This window comes from Spermophilus citellus (genome assembly GCF_964194105.1).
Source record: "Spermophilus citellus genome assembly, chromosome: 3".
Lineage (NCBI taxonomy): Eukaryota > Metazoa > Chordata > Mammalia > Rodentia > Sciuridae > Spermophilus > Spermophilus citellus.
Window position 1 is genome coordinate 1,619,771 of NC_138184.1, and position 23,689 is coordinate 1,643,459.

General features: G+C 65.7%; 1 protein-coding gene across 1 annotated transcript; it reads left to right on the forward strand.

Annotated features, from left to right (window-relative positions):
• Positions 1-589: 589 nt before the first annotated feature.
• Positions 590-23,659, forward strand: TMPRSS9 (transmembrane serine protease 9). The gene is made up of 18 exons (XM_081285902.1): positions 590-897; positions 2,755-2,882; positions 3,619-3,686; positions 3,757-3,929; positions 5,697-5,744; positions 7,009-7,122; positions 8,870-9,041; positions 11,485-11,759; positions 13,327-13,463; positions 14,004-14,322; positions 15,673-15,844; positions 17,039-17,310; positions 17,792-17,928; positions 19,285-19,666; positions 21,628-21,799; positions 22,368-22,633; positions 22,716-22,852; positions 23,171-23,659. Exons 1-18 carry the CDS (start codon positions 759-761, stop codon positions 23,330-23,332), a joined length of 3,273 nt encoding a protein of 1,090 aa, XP_081142028.1. The 5' UTR covers positions 590-758; the 3' UTR covers positions 23,333-23,659.
• Positions 23,660-23,689: the final 30 nt, after the last annotated feature.

Consider the following 23,689-nt stretch of genomic DNA (forward strand, 5'->3'; position numbering starts at 1 on the left):
TTCCCTGAGCCTCTCTTCCCTGAGCCTCCCCTCTGAGCCTCCCTTCCAAAGACACGGCTGGAGCCCCCTGCCAGGATCCCGGGCTGGACTTGTGCGGCAGGAGTGACTAGGTCACCATGGGTGCTGTGGCCCCCAGGCTCTCTGCTGTGACCCCTCAGAGGACCAGGCACAGCGAGGGTCCTCACACAGCCCGGGGTCCCATCAAGGGAGAGTTCAGGGCACAGGGACCCCATGTGCCCAGGGCCGAGGAGGCCGCTCTCCTTGCATCGGCTGAAGTCCCCCTGCTTGTCCCAGGGCCTGTGGCGTGGCACCCCCCGGGGCAGAGGGCTCTGAGGTGGGATCAGGGGAGGCCCAGAGCTGGGGTCCCCCAGGGTCTCCTCAGGGTCCTCCTGAGAGGAGGCTGCAGGGAGAGAGTCAGGGAGTCGGGGGATGCTGGGCGGCTGGCCCTGGAGCTGAGGAAGGGACGGGACGACCCTGGGCCTCGGGGGGTGCAGACTGTTTCAGACGCCTCGTGTCTGTGACTGTGAGATGGCCAATCTGTGTCCCTCAGAGCCACTGAGATCCTGCAGGAAACACACAGGCCCTTCCCCACGGGGACCCTGGCTGCCCTGGGCGGGGGCCACCAGCGGGCAGCCGGGCAGCGGCGGGGGGGTGGCTCTGCCCGGGGAGCCAGCCCTTGCTCCGAGAGGGAAGTGACTGAGCTCTGACGGGGTCTCTTCCTGCGGCATCCAGGTCGCGTCCGTCTATCTGTCTTTGCCATGGAGCCTGCGGCTGACTTGCAGCTGGTGCCTGGGGCAGCGGAGGACGCGCGGGCTCGGGACTCCGCGGGCTGCCGAGCCGCGATCGCCGCGGTGGCAGCCACCAGCCTGCTTGCTGTCGCCCTGGGAGCCCTTCTGGGTGAGTGGCGGGGGCTGGCCTGGCTCACAGAGCCAGGGACCCTCAGGGAGCCCCGCGCCGGCTCCGGGGAGACCACCCCAGGATCGAGGCTGAGCCGCCCAGCGTGGGTGGAGGCCGACCCTTGTTGGGCCAGTCAGGGGAGCTCTGAGGACCGCTCAGGGCAGCACAGGGCTCCTCTCCGGGCCGATGGGGGGCCTGAGATCTGCTTCCCCAGCTGGGGCGGGGTCTCCCAGGGGGGTGAGGTGGGGGGGCACCAACAGGTCCCAACAGAGTGGTCCACCAGACACCAGGCTCAAAGCTGGAGGGACCTGGGCGGGCGTGACATGGGCCACGCCTTCCCCTGCTGGTGGCTCTCACCCTGCCTGTCCTGGGGTCCCTGAGGGGCAGTACTTGGAGCCGGAGCCGAGAGCTCGGGGGGAACGTCCCCACGTGTGCCAGGCCTGTGTGCGGCGGAGCTTGCTGTCCCCGGGGGAGGCCCCAGCGGCACGGGCTGCCTGGTGGGAGTGACAGTGTACCCCAGATGCAGTTCCCCAGTCCCTCCAGCCACGTCCTGCTGCCCAGGGGCCGCCTGTGGCTCAGGGGGCCACCACTGGACAGGGAGATCTGGGACATTCTGTCGGAAGGCGGCAGTGTGTGGCCCGCGCGGGATGAGGTCTGGGTGGCGTGGAGGTGAGACCGTCGTGTTTCTTCCGTACGTCGATGAAGACAAACAGCAGTTTGGGGAACTTCTCTGGCATAGCAGGATGGTGACCTGCCACCGTGACCCTGGGCCTGTCCCTCCACTGCCAATATTTTAAAAAATGTCTGTCTGAACTGGGGGCGGCAGCTACACCTGCCATCCCTGTGGTTTTGGAGGCTGAGGCAGGAGGATCCCAAGTTCGAGGCTCAGTGACTTAGGAAGGCCCCGGACAACTCAGCGAGACCCTGTCTCCAAATAAGCTTCAGAGGGCTGGGACGTGGCTCAATGGTCAGCGCCTGGCTCCAGCCCCAGCGTGGGACGCCCCCTCCCCGGCGTCCCACAGAGGCCCCCTGCTGGCCACGGTGCCAAGTGCAGCACACTCTGGACCCTGTGTGGTGCGTGTGTGCAGGTGTGTGTGGGTGTGCACACGTGTGCAAGTGTGGACTGCGGGTGTGCATTCAGGGACCGACTTCCTCGCCTGCGCCCAAGAGGCAGCCGCGCTTTGGGCCGCAGTCCCTGGGTCGCTCCCGGCCCTTCCTGGATGCTCACGGGGGACACTGGACACTTGACGTGATCTCTTTGGCCCCCCCAGACGCCCCAGGAGCCCTGGCGGGGCGGGAAGAGCCCGGCCGAGGACCGGGACCCTGGGTGTCACTTCTGCACCTTCCTGAGCCTGGGTCACGGGGGTCGCGGCTCAGCGGGTTGGCCTGTCTTCGCTGCCCGCGGGGCGAGCCCCCTCCCTGTGGCTGCCAGGGCCAGACGCCCCAGGAGCCCCTGAGACGAGGGGGCGGGCAGAGGGGACGCCACGCTGTCCCGTGTTTGCGGCTGTGACCGGCCAGGCTCCTGCAGAGGCCCCCAGTCCCCATGGGACGTGCCTCCTGGCCTCTGGTGGCTGTGCCTTGTCTTCAAGTGTCGTCCGTTCTTGTCCCCGTCCTGCTCTTTGGGCCCGGTGACCCCCACGGGTAGGGCCCAGGTGTCCCTGGAGGCCCCTGGGGACAGTGGCTGGCTCAGGTCCTCAGGAGGCGGTGGGGACTCGTGCAGTCTCCTGGGAACTTTCCCGGGGCCGTGTCCGTGGGTTGGGCCACCAGCAGGACCCAGGGCCTTGCCCTGTGCCCAGGGCCTCCGGGGACCTGAGGGCCTGGCCGTGGGCGGCTCTCACGGGCTCTGGTCTGCCGCAGCCCTCCTCTCCACGCAGGGCGTCCAGGTGGAGCACAGCGCCGAGCTGCGGGGCATCCGCTACGCCAGCTCCCTGCTGCAGGAGGACTCCGACTACTACCGCACACTCACGCCCGCGCTGCAGGCCCTGGTGAGGGCAGGAGGGAGGCAGGGAGGCCCCAGCCTCTGGGCTGGGCGGGATGGAGGCCAGGTGCTGTGCCCTGGGTGGGCGAGGTGGATCCCGAGGTGGAGGAGTCTGAGCCACTGAGCCTGGCAGGGGCAGCGGGAGAGGCTGCAGGTCCTCCACGTCTAACCCCCAGGAAGGTCCCTGGACTCGGCCGCCCGGGGGCAGCTCGGGGGTCGGGGACTCACTGCCCACTCGGGCTCTGCCCCCACCCGGCGCACCAGGCAGAATCCGCACAGGAATGTCCAGGGCGGGATTCAGGGTCACCGAGTGCCAGGCCGGCAGGTCCCTCCACGCCACCGCGTCACCTCCCGCCTGCTCTGGCTGAGGACACCGCAGGAGGACGGAGGGCGCTGTGCGCCCTTCATTTTGTGCACCTCCACTCGGTGGCTCGCGACACTGGGGCCTGGGAGAACCAGCTGTTTGGGTCCCTGCTGGTGACCCTCTGGGTCGTGGCCGGGTGACAGCCTGGAGTGCGGCTGCCCAGGGCTCTCTGGCCTCTGCTGACGAGCGAGACTGACTGGCTGTGTCCTCCCTGCGCTGTCCTGGTCGCGGCTCCCTGGCCTGGCGGCCCCCTGAGCTTCGGGGCGAGGCTGGCTGCCTGGCCGTCCCTGCGGGGAGGGGCCGGCCCTGGGCTCGGGGCCTGGGCTGGGCCCACCCTGTCCTCCTGGCTGGGCCTCACCTGTGGCCTCCCTCTCTGCAGTTTGTGAGCAGCTTCCGGGAGACGGAGCTGGAGGCTGTCTGCACGGGCTGCACGGTGCTCAGCTACCGGTGAGTCCTCCTCTGAGGGGAAGGGCCTGGGTGGACAGCCGGAGACCCCTCAGGGCCTGTCCCCCGCCAGGGACGGGAACGCCAGCGTCCTGGTGCGCTTCCGGCTGCACTTCCTGCGCGCGCTCTGGCCACCCGGCCTGGACCTGGAGGAGGAGCTGCTCCGCCGCGGCCTGCGGGCCAGCCTGTGGGGACGCGGGGTCCCCCTGGCCGCCTACGGCACCATCCTGTCGGCGGAGCTCACGGGTGAGTGGAGCTGGGGACCAGCCGCTCTCCGGCCAGCAGGGCCACCGGCCAGCTGTGCTCGGGTCAGAGCCACGGCTCCCCTTCCCACGCCCCTGCTGCCCTGGGTCACCCCCAGGTTGAACGGACACTCCAGACGCTGCAGCGGCAGGCCTCAGGTTTGCCCTGCGAGCACCGAGGGACTCTGACCCACCCGGTCAGTCCCCCCTGCGTCCAGAGGGTCCACACTTCTGTGCTGCCCACCGGGCCGCCCTGGAGGAGCCACCGTGGTCTGCAGGCTGACCGCCGAGGGGTCGTGGTGCCTGCCATCACGTGGGGCACGGCTGTGCACACCTGTCACCCGCTACCTGGGAGGCCGAGGCCAGAGGGTTGTTTGGGCCCAGGAGTCTGGCCCTCCGGGCAGCACGAGACCTGTCTCTTCCTACATAAGGGAAGTACTTGTGCTGACTCACTTCACTCGAGCCAAGGTGCCGGCCTGTCCCCCGCAGGGTGCGACTGCAGCGCTCCTTCTGGTGTGTGTGGCCCAGGAAGGGCCCAGGATGGACCGCTGGGCACACCCCTGCCCCGTTTTCTTTATTTAGAGACAGGGTCGGGCTAAGCTGCTTAGCACCTCACTGAGTTGCTGAGGCTGGCCTCGAACTTGCCAGCCTCCTGCCTCAGCCTCCTGAGCCGCTGGGACTCCCACCAGGATGCCGTAGGTGTGCGTCACCACGCTTGGTGTCCTTGTTCCGTTTTGTGATCTGCCTTTTGTGGAGCTGGGTGACCCCAGGGCCTGGCAGGTGCAGGCTGAGCTCTAGGCTGAGCCACTCTGGCTAGTTCCTGTCCATTTCCCAGCTGCATGTCGCGGGTGAGCGCGTGGGGAAGGCCTCCTACATACCGGTCATCTGGCTCCAGGTGTCCACTGGGCTTTGGGACCGTGCCTCCCAGGGAGAAGGATGCTACTGCACAAAACAAGGGTGGGCGTGGCCGTGTGTCAATAAAACTTTATTGACCATCACAAGTGGGGGCGGGGCCTTTGGTGGCGGTCATAGCGTCCCACCCTTGCCACAGAAATCGGGGCAGACGCAGCGCTCGAAAGCCACAGGGTGGGGACGGTCTCTGGAGAGTGGACTGGGAGCCAATCCGGCTGCTGAAGGTCCGATTTGTCAGTTGCTGCCCAGGACCTTCGCGGTCCCCTCCGGCCATCCTCACGCGCTGCCCAGGCTGGAGTGACCGCACTGCAGCACCATCCATCAGGATTCTCCTCGGTGGCAGAAATGTTCCCTCTGCCCCGTCCATAAGGCGGCTGCCAGTGCTGGTGGCTGTTGACGAGAGGTCCCGGGGGGGGCTGGGCACGGCTGCTGCCCCTGACCCGAGTGGGCAGCTGACCTTCAGGTCACTCGTGTGAGTTCGCAGGGACAGCAAAGAAAACGCAGACGGCCTGACCCAGCCGCAGGCGGCTCCTCCGCCCTGGCCTCAGGCTCCGAGGGGCCGGAGAGCGCGGTCATGGGGGACCCTCCTTCTTGGAAAGTTCCATCCGAAAGAGGCCACAGGGCAGGGTTACAAGGGACACTGAGTGTGACCCAACCCGCGGTGACTCCAACATCGGAGGACACGCCCTCAGCTCCCGGACCAGGAGCCGTGGTCAGGGCCTCGGGGCCTCTCGCTGCAGGACGGAGGGCGCGGGCCTCAGAGGCAGGCTGGAGGGGCAGCTCCCTGGCCCTTGGCCACCGCGCAGGGCCACTAAGGGAGCCTGCGGCCCAGCCAGCGCCTGTCCTCTGTTCTTCCTAGGCAGCCGCGGGGGACCTAGGACCGCCACCGAAAGAGACTTAAAGTCAGGTAGGCGCCACGGTCAGCCCCTCCGAGCCCACGCGGCGCCGGTCCTGGCGGCTCCGGCGGGAGGCTCCAGAGGCCCCGAGGACCGGGCGTGCTGTGCTGGCCGTGCACAGGTGTCCACACGTGGGAACCAGTTTAAAGAGGGGCCGTGTCAGGAAGCTCCCCACGTGGCCTCCCAGCCTCCGCCCCTGCCCAGGAGCGTCCTCCCTCGGGGCCGGGCGGACCCTGGGGACCGTCAGCACCGGGGAGCTCCTGGCCAGAGAGGTGGAGACCAGGGACACTGCCCAGCTCCCCGCAGGGCCCAGGACACCCCCGAGGAGGGCCCGCTCTGGGTCGCAGCGCCCAGGCGTGGAAACCCTGCGCCGAGGACACCCGCCCGCTGGCCCCAGGCCAGGTGCACCCGGGCCCTGCCCATCCAGCTCGGGGCCTCCGGGGGCCGGTGATCGCCGGGCACAGGGCTTCTGGGGGTCCAGGGACCCCTGACCCAGGGGTCTCACCAGGTGGCTCTGCCCCCAGGGAGGCTGTGCCATACCTGGGGACACCATGGCCTCACGTCTGGGGTGTCCTGGCCGGGTGTGGCGGGGCAGGACCACGGCCAGAGCCCAGGGTGGTGGCCCTGGATGTCCGGGAGCAGCCCCTGAGGCGAGTCCCGCCGTGGGCCTGGTCCACGGGAGGACGTGACAGCCCAGCAAGCTCGGGTGGAGGCTTTGGTTTCTGGGGTGCGCCTGCGCCCCCCTGGCCTGGCCCCACAGAGGTGTGGGCTGTGCCCGGCGCCTGGCTGTCCTGACCCCCCATGGGGGACCCGGGCTCCGGAGCCGGCTCAGCTCTGCTCTCCCCCTCGGCCCTGGGGAGATTTGTTGTTGACCCGTGGTCTCAGCCCCACAGGCCGAGGCTGGCTGGCCTGGCATTCACCATGTCACCGTGGCCAGCAGCCACCTCAGCCAGGTCACCTCCTGGCCACGCCCTTGCTGAGGCCAGGGCCGCCTGCCCAGGGCCTTCCTGCCCATGAGGAGGCAGCTGGCCGTTGGTACTGCCCCCGGCCCCGTGGCCGGCACTCAGGACGCCTGTCACGGAGACCACAAAAATTACCAACAAGAAATAGCGTCTGGGGGGCGGGGACTGACACCGCCGGTCACTTCCCTGTTCTCATTCCAAGAGGGTCACTGGCTGTCCAGGGAGGCCGAGAGCTAAGAGGTGTCTCCTCGGTGGCGGCCCCAGCTGGCCAGCTCTGGGCGAGGCTGGGAACTGGGTCCTTCTCTGCCCTCAGGCCACTGCCCCGGGAGCTCCTTCTCCTGCCGGAACCAGCAGTGTGTGGACACGGTGAACCCCGAGTGTGACGACAGGGTGGACTGCGCGGATGGGTCCGACGAGGCGCACTGTGGTCAGTCCGGCCGGGCTCCAGGGCACGTCCCCACGGCCAACTCGGCGTCCACAGCGCACATGGCACAGGGGCACCCAGCAAGGGAGGGAGGGGGCCCAGGCCTGGGGGGGTCCTGGACAAACTGTCGGGGCCTGAAGGCCAGCAGCTGGACTCCCGCGTTTCCCGACATTTTCTAGCAAATGTAGCCCATGGAGAAAGGTAAGAAAGGGGACAGGGACACTGCACGGGGCTGCCCCGGGGTCGCAGGGCCAGGGTTGCCCAGGGAGGTGCAACAGGCCTCGCTTGTCACCGTCACCGTCACCGGGGCCCGAGGCCCAACCGAGCTCCTGCTGCAGGTGGCTGCGTGGGCATCTGCCTACAGATGACGAGACGTGGCTTGGGGAAGGGACAGGGGTCGCGACACAGAGCCCTGCCCTGTTTCACGACGCACGGGCGGAGCAGCGTGGTCCCTGATTTTGACACCATGCGGGGGTGGGACTTTCCCGGGTGCCTGATGTGGGGCCCAGGAAGCGGCAGCCTGGAGGGACTTTAGGCGTTTGGTGAGGACAGTGACAGGTGGCCCTGGGCCAGCTCGGAGCGGGGCACCTGCCAGCGTGTGCCAGGCCCTGGGCTCCTTCCTGACCCCTCTATGAATTTTTTTAAAACCCTGGACCCTGTGAGCTGGACCCAGTGGCCACTCCTGTCACCCCGGCGGCTGGGGAGGCTGAGGCAGGAGGATGGCAGTTCAGAGCCAGCCTCAGCCACAGCGAGGCGCCAAGCAGCCAGAGAGACCCTGTCTCTAACAAAGTGCCACCTAGGGCTGGGGTGGCCCGGTGGCTGAGTGGCCCTGAGATCAGTTCCTGGGACCAAAACAAAACAAACACTGGGTCCTCGCGGAGCTCCTGAGAGGAGGGGCCCGAGGCTGCCCGGCCGTGGGGCGGTCATGGGAACGGCCCTCAGCCGTGGCACCTGCGGACCCTGCGCTGGGTCCCGCTGGCCACAGTGGGGGGGCCCCGAGGCCCCCTCAGGTTCCGAGAGCCCCAGAAGGTCCTGCAGCCACAGGGGACCCAGGAAGCCGCCGGGCTCCCTGGCCCTCCCCACAGCGACGGGAAGGCGGGGGCCGAGGCGGCAGCGGGAGGGCCCCAGCCGGCCAGCGGCACCTCTGGAGCCTGTGACGAGTGTCCACACACACCAAAGCTGCAGCGAGGGCCGTCGTCTGGCCCTGGAGTCCAGGGCTTCTGCTGGCCACTCATAGAGGCCAGGCCTGCCTGGCAGGTCATGGCGTGGGGGGGCGTGGGCCGCAGTCTGCAGGCGGCCATCCAGGGGAGGTCCAGGGGCAGGCCTGGCTCCGAGGCCCCTCCCCTGCCCCTGTCCCCCCCCGTGCCCTTTCTGTGAGGACCGGGCGGCCTCTCTGGCCCCAGCTGCACTGACCCCATTTGCCAATGCGGCCCCACTCGCAGGCGCTGGGCTCAGGGTCCCACCAGGGCCCACCGGAGTCTCACTGGCCCTGCCAGGAGCAGACCCAGGGAGGACCTGGGGGCCACAGGGCGGTGCCAGTCACACGCAGCGCTGGGCGGGGAGGTGGCGGAGGGTCCCGCCCGTCCCCACTCCTGGCACCGACAGAAGGCACTGAGCAGTGCCGGCCGTGGGGACCCACCTGACACTTCCGCTCCAAGGGCCTGTGCCCTGTGCAGGGGGGACACCGCATCCTGAGCTCGGGCCACAGGAGTGACGGGCGGTGGCCCGCGTGGCCGCCTGTGTCTTGCAGACTGCGGGCTGCAGCCGGGCTGGAGGTCAGCGGGCAGGATCGTGGGCGGCGTAGAGGCCGCCCCTGGGGAGTTCCCCTGGCAAGCCAGCCTGCGCGAGGACAAGGAGCATTTCTGCGGAGCCACCGTCATCGGGGCCAGGTGGCTGGTGTCTGCCGCCCACTGCTTCAACGAGTGAGCCCTGCCCCCTCCAGAGTTGCCATGTCCCCGGGCTGAGGCTCTGTGCCCTGCAACCAGTCCTGCCCCTGCGCCCGGCTCAGCTGGCTCTGCGGCTGGGAGGCCCTGGGCGTCCTGAGGGCGTGTGGGCGGTCCCCGTGCGTGTGTGTGTGTGTGTGTGTGTATGGTCCCATGTGTGTGTGCGTGTGTGTGTGTGTGTGTATGTATGGTCCCGTGTGTGTGCGTGTGTGTGTGTGTGGCGGGTGGGAGGGTCCCGTGTGTCCGTGTGTGTGTGTGTGTACGGTCCCATGTGTGTGTGTGTGTGTGCGCGTGTGTGTGTGGGGACGGTCCCATGTGTGTGTGTGCGTGTGCGTGTGTGTGTGGCAGGTGGGAGGGTCCTGTGTGTCCGTGTGTGTGTGCGTGTGTGTGTGTGTGGGGATGGTCCCATGTGTGTGTGCGTGTGTGTGTGTGTGTGGCAGGTGGGAGGGTCCCGTGTGTCCGTGTGTGTGTGTGTGTGTGTGTGTGTGGCGGGCGGGACGTCCCCGTGTGGGGACGGGGCCTGTGTGTCCTCAGCTCTGTCCTGTCCTCCTGAGGCGCTGCCCGGTCCTGCCCTGCCCGGGAGGCTCTGTGGGAGGTGGCGCTCCGTGGTGGCTGCTGTGAACCAGGTCAGCCCGAGGCCAGGTGCTGCCAGGTCCCCTGGTCCCCTGGGTGCTCCCCGGACGCAGGACTGCTGGGCCGCGTGGCCACTGGCTCTTGCAGCCCCAGGAAGGCCCGACTGCCCGCGTGCCACCGGTGCCCTCAGTCTCCAAGCCATGGGCAGCGGCCTCCTGGTGGCTCGCAGGTCCCCCTCATGATGAGTCAATGGTGATGTCTGATCCCCGTGGACTTGGCTGCGTCCACTTTGGTTTGTGTGCCTGTGTGTGTGCCTGTGTGTGCCTGTGTGTGCCTGTGTGTGCCTGTGTGTGTGCCTGTGTGTGCCTGTGTGTGCCTGTGTGTGTGCCTGTGTGTGCCTGTGTGTGTGCCTGTGTGTGCCTGTGTGTGCCTGTGTGTGTGCCTGTGTGTGCCTGTGTGTGCCTGTGTGTGTGCCTGTGTGTGTGCCTGTGTGTGCCTGTGTGTGCCTGTGTGTGTGCCTGTGTGTGCCTGTGTGTGCATGTGTGTGCCTGTGTGTGTGCCTGTGTGTGCCTGTGTGTGCCTGTGTGTGCCTGTGTGTGTGCCTGTGTGTGCCTGTGTGTGCCTGTGTGTGCCTGTGTGTGTGCCTGTGTGTGCCTGTGTGTGCCTGTGTGTGCCTGTGTGTGTGCCTGTGTGTGCCTGTGTGTGCCTGTGTGTGTGCCTGTGTGTGTGCCTGTGTGTGCCTGTGTGTGCCTGTGTGTGTGCCTGTGTGTGCCTGTGTGTGCCTGTGTGTGCATGTGTGTGCCTGTGTGTGTGCCTGTGTGTGCCTGTGTGTGCCTGTGTGTGCCTGTGTGTGTGCCTGTGTGTGCCTGTGTGTGTGCCTGTGTGTGCCTGTGTGTGCATGTGTGTGCCTGTGTGTGTGCCTGTGTGTGCCTGTGTGTGTGCCTGTGTGTGCCTGTGTGTGCCTGTGTGTGTGCCTGTGTGTGCCTGTGTGTGCATGTGTGTGCATGTGTGTGTGCCTGTGTGTGCCTGTGTGTGCCTGTGTGTGTGCCTGTGTGTGCCTGTGTGTGCATGTGTGTGCCTGTGTGTGTGCCTGTGTGTGCATGTGTGTGCCTGTGTGTGTGCCTGTGTGTGCCTGTGTGTGCCTGTGTGTGTGCCTGTGTGTGCCTGTGTGTGCATGTGTGTGCCTGTGTGTGTGCCTGTGTGTGCCTGTGTGTGCCTGTGTGTGTGCCTGTGTGTGCCTGTGTGTGCATGTGTGTGCCTGTGTGTGTGCCTGTGTGTGCCTGTGTGTGCCTGTGTGTGTGCCTGTGTGTGCCTGTGTGTGCATGTGTGTGCCTGTGTGTGTGCCTGTGTGTGCCTGTGTGTGCATGTGTGTGCCTGTGTGTGTGCCCGTGTGTGTGCCTGTGTGTGCATGTGTGTGCCCGTGTGTGTGCCCGTGTGTGTGCCTGTGTGTGCCTGTGTGTGTGCCCGTGTGTGCATGTGTGTGCCTGTGTGTGTGCCCGTGTGTGCATGTGTGTGCCTGTGTGTGTGCCCGTGTGTGCATGTGTGTGCCTGTGTGTGTGCCCGTGTGTGCGTGTGTGTGCCTGTGTGTGTGCCCGTGTGTGTGCCTGTGTGTGTATGTGTGTGTGCCCGTGTGTGTGCTTGTGTGTGCTCATGGTGCTGGGCCTCCATAAGTTGCTGAGGCTGGCCATGAACTCGAGAGCCTCCTGCCTCAGCCTCCCAGGGGCTGGACGACAGGCTGGCCACCGTGCCCAGCCATAGGGACAGCTCCCACTGAGCCTGTGTGGAGGCCTTCCCTCCCTCGCCCTGTGGGTCCTGTCCTTGGTGTGCTGATCAGGCTTTGTCCCTGCAGATTCCAGGACCCGTCCCAGTGGGTGGCCTTCACGGGCACCACCCACCTCAGTGGCTCGGAGGCCAGCGCCGTGCGCTCCCGGGTGGTCCGGATCGCCAAGCACCCCTCCTACAACCCGGACACGGCCGACTTTGACGTCGCCGTGCTGGAGCTGGCCCGGGCCCTGCCCCTGGGCAGGTACATCCAGCCCGCGTGCCTCCCGGCCCCCACCCACGTCTTCCCGCCAGGCAGGAAGTGTCTCATCTCGGGCTGGGGCTACCTCAAGGAGGACTTCCGTAAGCACCCGCGCGGGTCCTGCGGGCGGGAGGGCGGGTGGGCGGCCGCCAGCCTCGGCCTGGGCCAGCAAGCCGGGCACTGCTGTCCTCGCCTCCCGAGGTTCTGCCTTTGCAGACTCCGAGTGACGAGTGGGACTTCCGGGGTCAGCCACAGACTCCGCCCGCCTCCCCCAGGGGGCACCCCAGCCTCGCACATTTGACTTTAAGGCCGGCAGAGTCTGTGGGTTGCTGAGGGCCTCTCTGATTTGCTAGGCCGGCCTTAGCCGTCAAGCCTCCTGCCTCAGCCTCCCGAGGGCTGGGAGACGGGCGTGGCCGCGGCTCAGTGATGGACTCAATTGCCGGATGCTCAGGTTCCGGCAGAGCCAAGCAGGGTGCTGGTGCGCGGGGCTTGCTGGGAACACCTGCCCGTCCTGTGGTGCACGGCCTGCCGGCCCTCCTGGGGCTCATCCCCAGTGAGCTGAGCCCTCCTGGTGGCCCCTGCCCCAGGGGCAGGCCTTCCGGCTAGGCCACCTGCCGAGGCCACCTGGTGCCTTCTGGCTCTGGGTCCTGGTGATTCATGATGGGGAGTGCCCCATGGTGCTGGGGGGAGTCCAGGGTCTGGAGAGCAGCCTCCATGTGCCTCAGAGGAGCCCGGCACTGGGTCGGGGACTACGACAGGTGCCGGGACGTGCTGCCAGGCAGGGCCTCCTGGTGGGCCACCGTGGGCAGCAGGTGCCCTGAAGACCCAGCAGGCCCGGGTGGCTGCTGGTGGCGAGGGCTCGGTGGGCCTGATTGGAGCCGCTCTGTGCTGCCTTAGGAGCCAGGCCTCCAGGCCGAGTGGACGGCAGAACAAAAGGGCAAGTCCGAGGCCTGGGGCGCCTCCCGCGAGCCACTGGCCAGGGCAGTGGCCAGGAGCCCGGAGCTGAGGCTGCCTGTCATTTCACTTTAATGCATTTAAACCTCCATTTAAAAACTGCAGGTGGCCTGTGGCTGCTGCCTTGGGGACAGGTCCAGGGACACAAGACCAGGGCCTCCCACAACCCAGAAAAGCCGGACGGGTGGGGGCCGTGCAGGGGTCCCGGGAGGGTCCCTGGGTGAGAAGCTGGAGAGCAGGCCGGCGGACCCGAGGACCAGCACCCTGGCCCAGCAGCCCAGGCCAGAGCCGTGGAGGATGGCCACTGCACGGCGGGGCGGGTCTCGGCAGGATGGGAACAGAGACCCAGGGAGCGGGGAAGACATGACAGTGAGGTGCCAGGCAGGACCCGGGCCACCAGCATCTGAGGGGGCGGGTGCTGGGCCGAGCAAGGGGTCGCGCAGACGGGAACAACAGCAGCCTGAAAGGGGGAGCCGAGATCCCCAGGAGGAGGCTGGGGGCAAAGCCGGTGGGGAGGGAGGAGCACCCGACCTGTCCAGGGGGAGAGGGGCCTCTCGGCGCAGCCACCTGTGGCTGGTTTTAGCCGGGTGCTCCTGGACGCCCACTGACAGCCCGGAAACAGGCTTGGAGAGGAGACGGTCTTCAGCCTCCTGGCTGGGGTGGCTGCTGGGGCACCAGAGCTCTCAGCCTGCTTTTCTCTCCCCATCGGGGCAGTGGTCAAGCCAGAGGTGCTGCAGAAAGCCACCGTGGAGCTGCTGGACCAGGCCCTGTGTGCTGGCCTGTACGGCCCCTCGCTCACCGACAGGATGGTGTGTGCCGGCTACCTGGATGGGAAGGTGGACTCCTGTCAGGTGAGCTCCCAGGGAAAAGTGTGAGGGGACAGGAGCTTGTCTGGAGGCCCCTGATGGACGGTCCTGTGGGGAGTCACTGTCCACCTGGTGGGGCGAGCGTCCCTGGTGCTGGCTGTCACCAGGCAACACACGGCCGTGACCCACGCCCTCCTGCTGCCCAAGCCCTCCGCCCCCATGGACACCTGTTCCCTGGGAGCCTCTGCCCCGCCTCCAGCTCTCCTGAGCTGTGTGGCCCAGGGCCCTCGAGTGGACGCTCAGCACAGCTTGGAGCCTGTCCCCGCGTCTGCTCCCATCCCTGAGGGGGTGGAGAGGGAAGGCAGCTGTGGCCTCAGGTCCCCGCGGTGGCTGCGCTAAGAAGGAGCAACCGGAGCTGCTCAGAGGCCCGGGCAGGAGGAAGGCCAGGTCCAGGCCAGGCCTCCAAGGAAGGCTGAGCAAGATCCAGGAGCCCTGTGTCTGGGCTCCCTGGACCCTGCAGCTGGACTTGTGGCCTGACTGCCTCCGGGAGCCCAGTCCGTGCTGAGGTGCGCCTCCGTCTCCTAGGGCGACTCAGGAGGGCCCCTGGTCTGTGAGGAGCCCTCCGGCAGGTTCTTTCTGGCCGGCATCGTGAGCTGGGGCATCGGCTGTGCAGAAGCAGGACGTCCCGGGGTCTACGCCCGGGTCACACGGCTGCGGGACTGGATCCTGCAGGCGACCTCCACTGCCAGCAAGCCACCAGCCCCGGTTGTGGCTTCTGTCCCCACCGCCCCCAGCACCGCCTGGCTGACCAGCCCTGAGAGCCCTACGGTTGACACTCCCGCCAAGCCCATGCAGGCCACCAGCCCTGCACCCCTGGACTCCTTCCTGGCTCCTAAACCACAAGGTAACTCCCAGGCAGAGCCGCAGGCCAAAGTCGGCTGCTGTGCCGGGCTGGGCTGGCTGGACTGGCTTTCTGAAGCCCAGTGGGAAGGAGGTGGGGACTGATCACTGATGTCTGCCATGTGCATAGGAAATACGGCAGGTGGGTCATCCTCCAATTCTACATTTAAACTTTTTATTTCTTTATTGTTTTTGGTACCAGGGATTGAACTCGGGGCACTTGGTCACTGAGTCACATCCCCAGCCCTATTTTGTATTTTATTAAGGGTCTCACTGAGTTGCTCAGGACCTGGCTGTTGCTGAGGCTCTGAACTTCTGTCTCAGCCTCCTGAGCTGCTGGGATGAGGGGCGTGTGCAGTGCACCCGGCTCCTGTTGACTTTGTAACCAGTTTTCTGATGTAAACTATGCAGTTCACTCTTTCAAAGTGTGTAGTTCAGTGGCTATTGGTAGATTCACAGAGTTGTGCAGCCATAACCACTAGTTCCAGAATATTCCAACTCAAAAGGAAGCCCACCCCATGAGCAGGCCCCCACCCCCCAGCTCTGCACCCACAGTTCCACATCCTGTCTGGACTCTCCTGTCACTGGTCACACGCTGTGGCCTTGTGTATCTGACTGTCACCAAGCACAAGGTCCTCAGGTCCCTCCACACTGCAGCTGTGTCACCTTGCTCCTGCCCGTGGCTGAGGGTTGCTTCAGACGTGCATCCCTGTATCATTCAGAGACACCTGGACTGCTCCCCAGGGACGGGGTGGGGGCGTGCCTTGGCTCCTGGGGGTGTATGTGTAGGAGTGGGATTGCTCTGTTGCCTGGTGACTCCTATGTAAGACGTGAGGACCCCTCAGTGAGGCTTCTCCTCACTGAGACCTCGTTCTTTGCTGGCAACCGTGTTGGGCCCCTGGGAGGACACATCGTGCCTGGAGGGCCAGAAGCCTGGGTGCAGAGGCCCACAGAGGCCCCCTGACCGACACTGCCCAGGACTGGGTCCAGCCTTAGCTGACCATGTGCTGACCTGCTAGGCCTCTGAGCCCATGACACCCATGCTGCACCTCACTGTCACCTGCACCTTGTCCCCAGATCCCAGAGAACCATCTCCACTATCTCTGAGCGCCCTGGGCCCTCAATGTGTAGCCTGCTCTGTGGCCATGCGCCTGGTGCCTGGGAAGCCCACAGAGCCGTCACCACCTGCTGCCCAACCTCAGGCCGGACACCTGGGGCCGCCATAGCTTACTCTGCAGAAGAGGGTGACTCGGCCAGACGGCTGCACTCAGGCATCCCCGGGCCCTCCAGGCCTAGGATGCTGTGTCCGCAGTGGACAAGGGCACTCGGACCCCTCTCTCTTGTCTCCTGGCAGAGTGCGGGGCCCGGCCTGCGATGGAGAAGCCCACCCGAATTGTGGGTGGGCTTGGGGCTGCGTCTGGGGAGGTGCCCTGGCAGGTCAGCCTCAAGGAAGGTCCAAGGCACTTCTGCGGAGCCACCGTGGTGGGTGACCGCTGGCTGCTGTCAGCTGCCCACTGCTTCAACCAGTAAGGCCCCGGGATCACCCATCCACCGATCTGACCCTCAGCATTCAGTGCCTACCACCGAGTGCGCACCACGCCAGCCGCGTCTGAATGCTCGGGGGCACCTGGGCCGGAGGACTCGGGGCCTGTGGGGACGGGAGGAGGGCGCCTTCCCCACTTGGCGGTCAGCCAGACAGCCGTCCATCTGTGACCCTCATAAAGCCACAGGGCTCTTCGTGATGTAGAGAGCAAGCCCCAGCGCCTCACTCCTGGCCCAAGCGCCCTGGTGGGGGCTGTTTGTCCAGCATCCTTGTAACCCGCCCGCTGCACGAGCCCATCCTTAGCCCACCCCTCCGCCCTGCCCTCCCTACCCACAGCCCTCCCCCACCTCCCCTGTCCTCCCTCCCCTTAGCCCCTCCCCTCTACCCATGGCTCCTCCCCTCCATTCTCCCTACCCGTAGCCCCACTCCCTCACCTACCCTTCCTCCTGCACTGCTCTTACCCATAGATCCCTTCCACCTGCCCTCCCTACCCATAGCCCCGCCCCTACCCTGCCCCCCAACTGTTCCTACCCAGTTCCTCCCTCCACCTCAACCCCGCCCCTCCCCACCCATAGCTCCTCCCCCTCCACCCACCCGGCCTCCCTCACAATTTCTAGCCAGTCCCTCCCCTCCACCTCAATCCCTCCCCTCCCCACCCATAGCTCCTCCCCTGCCCACTCTACCCACAGCCCCGCCCCTCCTCACCCATAGCTCCTCCCCCTCCACCCACCGGCCTCCCTCACAATTTCTAGCCAGTCCCTCCCCTCCACCTCAATCCCTCCCCTCCCCACCCATAGCTCCTCCCCTGCCCACTCTACCCACAGCCCCGCCCCTCCTCACCCATAGCTCCTCCCCCTCCACCCACCCGGCCTCCCTCACAATTTCTAGCCAGTCCCTCCCCTCCACCTCAATCCCTCCCCTCCCCACCCATAGCTCCTCCCCTGCCCACTCTACCCACAGCCCCGCCCCTCCTCACCCATAGCTCCTCCCCCTCCACCCACCCGGCCTCCCTCACAATTTCTAGCCAGTCCCTCCCCTCCACCTCAATCCCTCCCCTCCCCACCCATAGCTCCTCCCCTGCCCTCCCTACCCTGCAACCTCACACCCAACCCTATGCCGGGCCATCCCCATGGTCCGCTGTCCTCCAGTTGGGCGCATCGGGGCCCCTGTCTCACAGCACCAAGGCCGAGCGCGTGCAGGCCCACCTGGGCACCGCATCACTCCTGGGCGTGGGCGGGAGCCCCGTGAAGCTTGGGCTGCGCAGGGTGGCACTGCATCCCCGGTACAACCCTGGCATCCTGGACTTCGACGTGGCGGTGCTGGAGCTGGCCAGCCCCCTGGTCTTCAACAAGTACATCCAGCCTGTCTGCCTCCCCCTGGCCATCCAGAAATTCCCTGTGGGCCGCAAGTGCGTGATCTCAGGCTGGGGTAACACGCAGGAAGGAAACGGTGAGTGCCCCCCGGCCCACCCCTGCTGGCTGCTTGTCTCCCTACACGTCCACATGCTGTTTATGGAGACTGACAGGCTCACAGTCCACAGCATTCATGTGGGTGCCACCGTGGCCAAGCTGAGCGGTGGCCACAGAGGCCGCCTGGGCTATAGAGCAGAAAACACCTAGTCTCTAGCCCTCTATGGAGGAGCTGTGCTGGCCACTGCCGCCCCATTCAGAGCTCCTGCCCCGAGTCGGCGTGTCCTTCAGAACCCCAGGATGGCCTTCCCATTGGGGCAGTCAGAAGACAGGCCTGGGCTCTGAGCTGGGGGACTGGATCTGCCGCTGCCTCCCACATGCCTTTAAACCAACTGTGACGCTGTAGGCCCCATCTGTTCAACTGCAGCTTGGGGACAGCACCTCCATCTCAGGCCGTCAGCACTAGGCCAGGCAGTTGGTGGCCACTGACTGAGTGGCGTTTGGACTCTCCTTCTCGGCAGCCACCAAGCCCGACACCCTGCAGAAGGCCTCCGTGGGCATCATCGACCAGAAGGCCTGCAGCGTGCTGTACAACTTCTCCCTCACCGACCGCATGCTCTGTGCAGGCTTTCTGGAGGGCAAAGTCGACTCCTGCCAGGTGAGTCAGGGGAGGTCTCGGGCCTGGGGGACAGGAGGAGGCTCTGCGCCTTCCCCACTTGGCGGACAGCCCGTCTGCCTCTCCCTGGCCATCCAGAAATTCCCTGTGGGGTCTGGACTAGGTGCCAGCCTCCTGGTGCGGGGCTTGTGAAGCACTCAGGCGAAGGGGTTTTCCCTGCAGGAAGCCTGGAGGCATTCCGGGTGCCCCTCCTAGGAGACTGGTTGGGCTGTGGGGTGTGGCTCAGTGGGAAGCACTTTCACAGCATGTACCAGGCCCTGGGGCCCATCCCTGGGGCTGGACAAAGATGAGTCAACAAAGCAAAGAATGAAAGAAAGGGCAGGGCAGTGGTGCCCACCTGTGATCCCAGAGGCTCAGACAGAGGCTGAGGCAGGAAGATCGTGAATTCAAGGCCAGCCTCAGCAACTTAGCAAGACCCCGTCTTAAAATAAAAAATAAAAGGGCTGGGGACGTGGCTCTGTTTGGTTAAGCACTCTGGGTTCAGTCCCTGGTATTGAAGAAGAAAAAACAAAAACGGCAGCTGGGTGGGCACTACCTGAAAGGGGAACCCAACCAGCCCTGAACCTGGGTCCAAGTCCGGCTCACTGTCTCTGTCGTGCCTGGCAAACTGGGGGGACTGACTGACGCCAGGCAAGGGCTCTACTGCTGAGCTACACACCCGGCTCTTCTCTTCCATTTTTATTTGGGGTCAGGGTCTCACTAAGTTGCCCAGGTGGCCTCCAACTTGAGATCTTCCAGCTTCAGCCCCCTGAAGAGCTGGGATGACAGGCCTGTGCCACTGCACGGGCATCTGGCCCAACCTTTTATCAGTGGTCACCCTGGACAAGTTACTCGACCTCTCTGGACCTCAGATTCTCATCTGATCATAGCAAAGCTCCTCTCTGAGAATCGCTGTGAGGACAGGCCTGCACAGTCATCTCCCACTTATCTTTAGGTCTGTAACAACTACAGAATGAATGCCACACAATACTGCATCTACCTAGTCTACATATAAATGGTCAGCTCACGTGGGGCAGGAGGCAGGAGGCCACCTCTGGCAGCCACAGTGCTGCCAGCCTCAGGCTCTTGGTGGCACAGTCCTTGGTGAGGCAGAGGGAGGGGCCGCAGCCAGGAGCAGGGGCTCATGGGGGGGGGGCATGGCTGTTCTTGTTTTTTCCTGGAGATTTCTGCAGTTTTTATTTCCGCTGCAACAAAAGCAAGATTGATGCGGCCTGGAGAGGGCAGCAGCCAGGGCCAGCTTGAGGGCACTCACTAGGCCCGGCTCTGCAGCCAGGTCTCCTGGTGCCCAGGCAATGCCCACCCCTCATTTGGCGGATGCTGGTTGGTGCTCTCCTTTAGGGCGACTCCGGGGGACCCCTGGCCTGCGAGGAGGCCCCAGGTGTGTTTTACCTGGCAGGGATCGTGAGCTGGGGCGTTGGCTGTGCTCAGGCTCAGAAGCCTGGCGTGTACACGCGCATCACCAGGCTGAAGGGCTGGATCCTGGACACCATGTCCTCAGGCTCCCCCCCCACGCCTCCCCCCACCACCTCGAGGACGCCGGTTACTTCCAGCTGCCTCCCAGTCCCAGGGGTCACCACCAGCAGACCCACCACCCCTGGGGCCAGCATCAGGGCAACTGTCCAGCCTGCCGACATGACGGTGTCCGTCACAAGCTCAACTGCCAGGGGAAAGACACTGCCTCCAGACACCCCTGAGTCCACCACGCGCTCCCAACTGCCAGGTACAGGGAAGTCGGTGGGAGCTGCCAGAAGGGGACAGCTGGAGCCTGCAGCACAGCGGCTTCCTTCCGAGCCCCCCCCCCCCAGCCTTCTCCTGTTTCTCCCGCAGTCCTGACTGCCCAGGCACTGGGCCACGCTGTGCGCCAGGCTGTAATGGGGAGGGACTTCCACACGGGGAGGCAGTGGGGACCCCAGGACACAGCACTTGACATCAGGCTAGGTGTGAGGGGAAGACAAGCAAAGTGAAGATGTGGGGGCGTGGGGCAGCTGCTGGTGGAGGTGTGGGCTGAAGGGGACACTTCCACTGGACCCAGGCTGCCAGGCGCAGCAAGCCTTGGCCACGCGTGGCCAGGAGAGACCATACCTTTGCCCTCTGCTCCGTGGCGGGAGCTGACTGTCACCAGAACCACAAGAAGCTGCAGTGTGAGGGTCGGGAGTAAAGCCCCCCACCCCGTGCACCCCCCCTGCAGCGCTGTCCTGGGGGCAACTGCACTGGGTGGCCCTGCTCAGCTAGTGAGCCCCACGTGGTCTGGGGGACGGTGGGGTGACCATCCACGTGGGGCTGCGGTCCTGTCTGGGAGCCAGCTGGGGGACACTGTGCCCTCCTCATCTCCTGCCTCAGTTTGCCCAGAAGCCCCACTGCACCTGAGCTCCCCGGTCCCGCTGTCACCACGGGCAACCGGGGGTCTCCCCACCCCCAGACCAGGCCTCCAGCCCTCCCCCAGCACTGCCCTCCCCCCAGCTCACGGGAGGCTGGGGAGGTCACTCCCAGGTCACTGCCTGTCAGGGCTGTCATGACAGGCCTGGGGTCAGGTGGCCCTTCCCCCCACACGCATTTATACAGTACCCTGGACAAGTCTAATGGGGCCCACAAGGCCAGCAACACAGCCAGGGACATTAGGGTGGGCCCAGCGAGGGAGTCTCTACCCGGGGTGGCTTGCCAGAGGGAGAGAGCCTCCTGCAGGCATGGAGGACATGGGGTGCTGTTGGTCAGAGCTCACCCGCTCAGCGCACATCAGTGTGGGTGGCCCTGGCCACAGCAGTCTGCCCTGGTCCTACCTCTGTGAAGACAAAGGACAGGGCAGTGTGGGTGGTCACAGCAGAGCCCTTATCGGAAGTTTGCGCCTGGGTGGAGAGAGGCCCCGGGGCTGGGTGGATGAGGCTTTGGACAGTGCCATCCTGGCGAGTAAGAAGGCAGAGACGGCTTGGGGAAGGAGCATCTCTCACCCCCACACACTGGCCTCCTGGGGCCCTCTCGCTAGCCACAGCCTGGGAGGTCCTAACTGGGGTCCCCAAAGGGGCAAGGAGCTACCCTAAATGGAGACCCGGCCCTCACAGTGCAGGCCACCTGCATTCCTAAGAAGAGGGGCAGTGCTTCCGTGGGTGTCCGAGGCCGGCAGGGAGCACCGCAGCCAGCCCTTCCTTTCCTGGCCACCTTTGTGTTTGCTGAGGCAGGGACAGGACTCTCCCTAAGCCTCCAGGGCAGGGTGGCCACCAGGGTGGTGGGAGAGGGCCAGGGAAGGGGGTCTTGCCAAGACAAAGTGCCCTGCAGGAAGTGGCTACTGGCCTAGGGGTGGTTCCCTGCAACCCCCAGAACCACCCTGTCCCGAGTGTGCACTTCATCAGGGATGTCATCCCCTTGGGGATGGGGACGATCACAGCCTGGGGGAAGGATCCTGGCAAAGAAGGGTGCACAGGGCACCAGGAACCACAGGGCTGTCCCCCAGGGCAAGAGGGGACTCAGTTACCATGGGCTTGAGACACACGCAGGTGGCTCTAGGATGGGCCCAGGAGGTGCTGCCCTACGGCTGAGCTAACCAGGAACACGACTTCAAACCTCAGCAGACAGGCCAGAGGGCTCCCTGCAGGACCAAGAGCCAGGCCTAGCCTCTTGGGGCAGCCACCCACTGCCCACCCCTCTGCCCCAGAGGTCCCCCTCACTGCTCACTTTGCCTCCCTGCAGGTTGCGGCCTGTCGCCTGCCAGAGCACTGGCCAGGATTGTGGGTGGCAGTGCCGCAGGTCGAGGTGAGTGGCCGTGGCAGGTGAGCCTGTGGCTGCGGCGCAGGGAGCACCGCTGTGGAGCCGTGCTGGTGGCAGAGAGGTGGCTGCTGTCAGCTGCACACTGCTTTGACGTGTGAGTCCATGGCCCCGCACGCTGGCACTGTCCACACCACCGCCTCCCCTTCTGGGCCGGGATGCCTGCCCTGCCATGGGCCTCTGCTGGCCAGGTCACCACTCCCCAGGGCATCCGCTGGCCCACGCCTGGCCGGCAGAGCCCGTGGGGGAATGTGGCACTCACTTCTTTCCCTCCCCTTCCACCTTAGTGCCCCTCCCCAAGAGGACCTCTCCCTGGCAGGGTGCTCAATGGAGGTGTATAGTGCTCCAGAGGGGACGCCCAGCTCAGGACACGCCCCCCCCAAGGGCCTTGGCGTCAGAGGGGACAAGCAGGCTGTGGCAGGGGACCTCATGGCCCCCACAAACCCCCTTCAGAGCACCATTTTGAAAATAGGTCCACCCCGTGGTAGCAAACAGTGGCTGACCACATTCCGGGTGTGGGTTCCCCTTCATCTAAAAGGGAGGGAGCACTCTGGCCCCATTTCCAGAGGAACTGCCCTTGGGCAGGTGTGGGGGCACGGGGACACCGCAGAGGCAGGGCTGTGCACCAAGATCTGGGCCGATGCCTATGCTGGCGCATCCCACAGCTACGGGGACCCCAAGCAGTGGGCGGCCTTCTTGGGCACGCCATTCCTGAGCGGCGCCGAGGGGCAGCTGGAGCGCGTGGCGCGCATCTACAAGCACCCCTTCTACAACCGCTACACGCTCGACTACGACGTGGCGCTGCTCGAGCTGGCAGGGCCAGTGCGCCGCAGCCCCCTGGTGCGGCCTATCTGCCTGCCAGAGCCCGTCCCGCGGCCCTCCGAGGGCACGCACTGCGTCATCACCGGCTGGGGCTCCATGCGCGAGGGAGGTAGGCACGGGGAGCAGGGTGCGGGGGCCGGGGCGGCCGGCCAGGCGCGGTCTGCACCGACCCTCCCCCACTCCCCTGGCAGGCTCTATGGCGCGGCAGCTGCAGAAGGCGGCGGTGCGCCTCCTCAGCGAGCAGACTTGCCGCCGCTTCTACCCGGTGCAGATCAGCAGCCGCATGCTGTGCGCTGGCTTCCCCCAGGGCGGAGTGGACAGCTGCTCGGTGAGCGCCCCCGGAGGGCGGTCCCACTGCCACCCCACTCGGGGCTCCGGGGAACAGGGTCTGGACCACAAGGACGGGCAGGCAGGGCGGAGGCAGCTGTGAAAGGGCCCGTCCACGAACACCCGCCCACAGTACCAGTGGACCACCCTAGTGCGGAACCCATTTCCCAGATGAGTGAAGCTCTGAGGAAGCCACTCGCTTGGAGTCATTCCTGTAGTGGTCAGTTGTTCAGGGGTGCCCAAGTCAGATGGGCCCTCCCATGGCCTAAGGGCAGAGAGGGGAGAGATGGGCCCGAGTAACCCTCTCTTCTCTCCACAGGGTGATGCTGGGGGACCCCTGGCCTGCAGGGAGCCCTCTGGCCGATGGGTGCTAACTGGGGTCACCAGCTGGGGCTACGGCTGCGGTCGACCTCATTTCCCAGGTGTCTACACTCGGGTGGCTGCTGTGAGAGGCTGGATAGGACAAAACATCGAGGAGTGACCACCATGTGGCTGTCCAGGCCCAGGACGTTAGACAGGGAGGAGGAAACACTGTCCACCCAGTCTGCAGAGAGGATGCTGGGTGGTGGGCAGGCAGGGAAGGGTATGGGGGGCAGCTGGACTGTGTACTTTGTTCCAATAAACACAGCCTCTTGCCCCTGGCTCCGCACCTCCATGGCACAGGAAAAACCTCATCCCGTCCTTTCCCAAAGGTGCAAGGGAGGGAAATAAGCCCTAGAGAGAGGGGCAACTCCCTTACCTGGCTGTGGGCCTCACCGGTGGTGTTTGGCAACGCCACCGATGAGGCAGCAGCCCAGAAGCAACAAGGGGAAGCGGATGCCCCCACGGAAGCTGAGGT

Coding starts and splice junctions, on each gene's coding strand:
- TMPRSS9 (XM_081285902.1), top strand. CDS start 759: ATGGAGCCTGCGGCTGACTTGCAGCTGGTGCCTGGGGCAGCGGAGGAC. Junction 17,311..17,791: donor TAACACGCAGGAAGGAAACG/GTGAGTGCCCCC, acceptor CCTTCTCGGCAG/CCACCAAGCCCGACACCCTG. Junction 19,667..21,627: donor CACGCGCTCCCAACTGCCAG/GTACAGGGAAGT, acceptor GCCTCCCTGCAG/GTTGCGGCCTGTCGCCTGCC.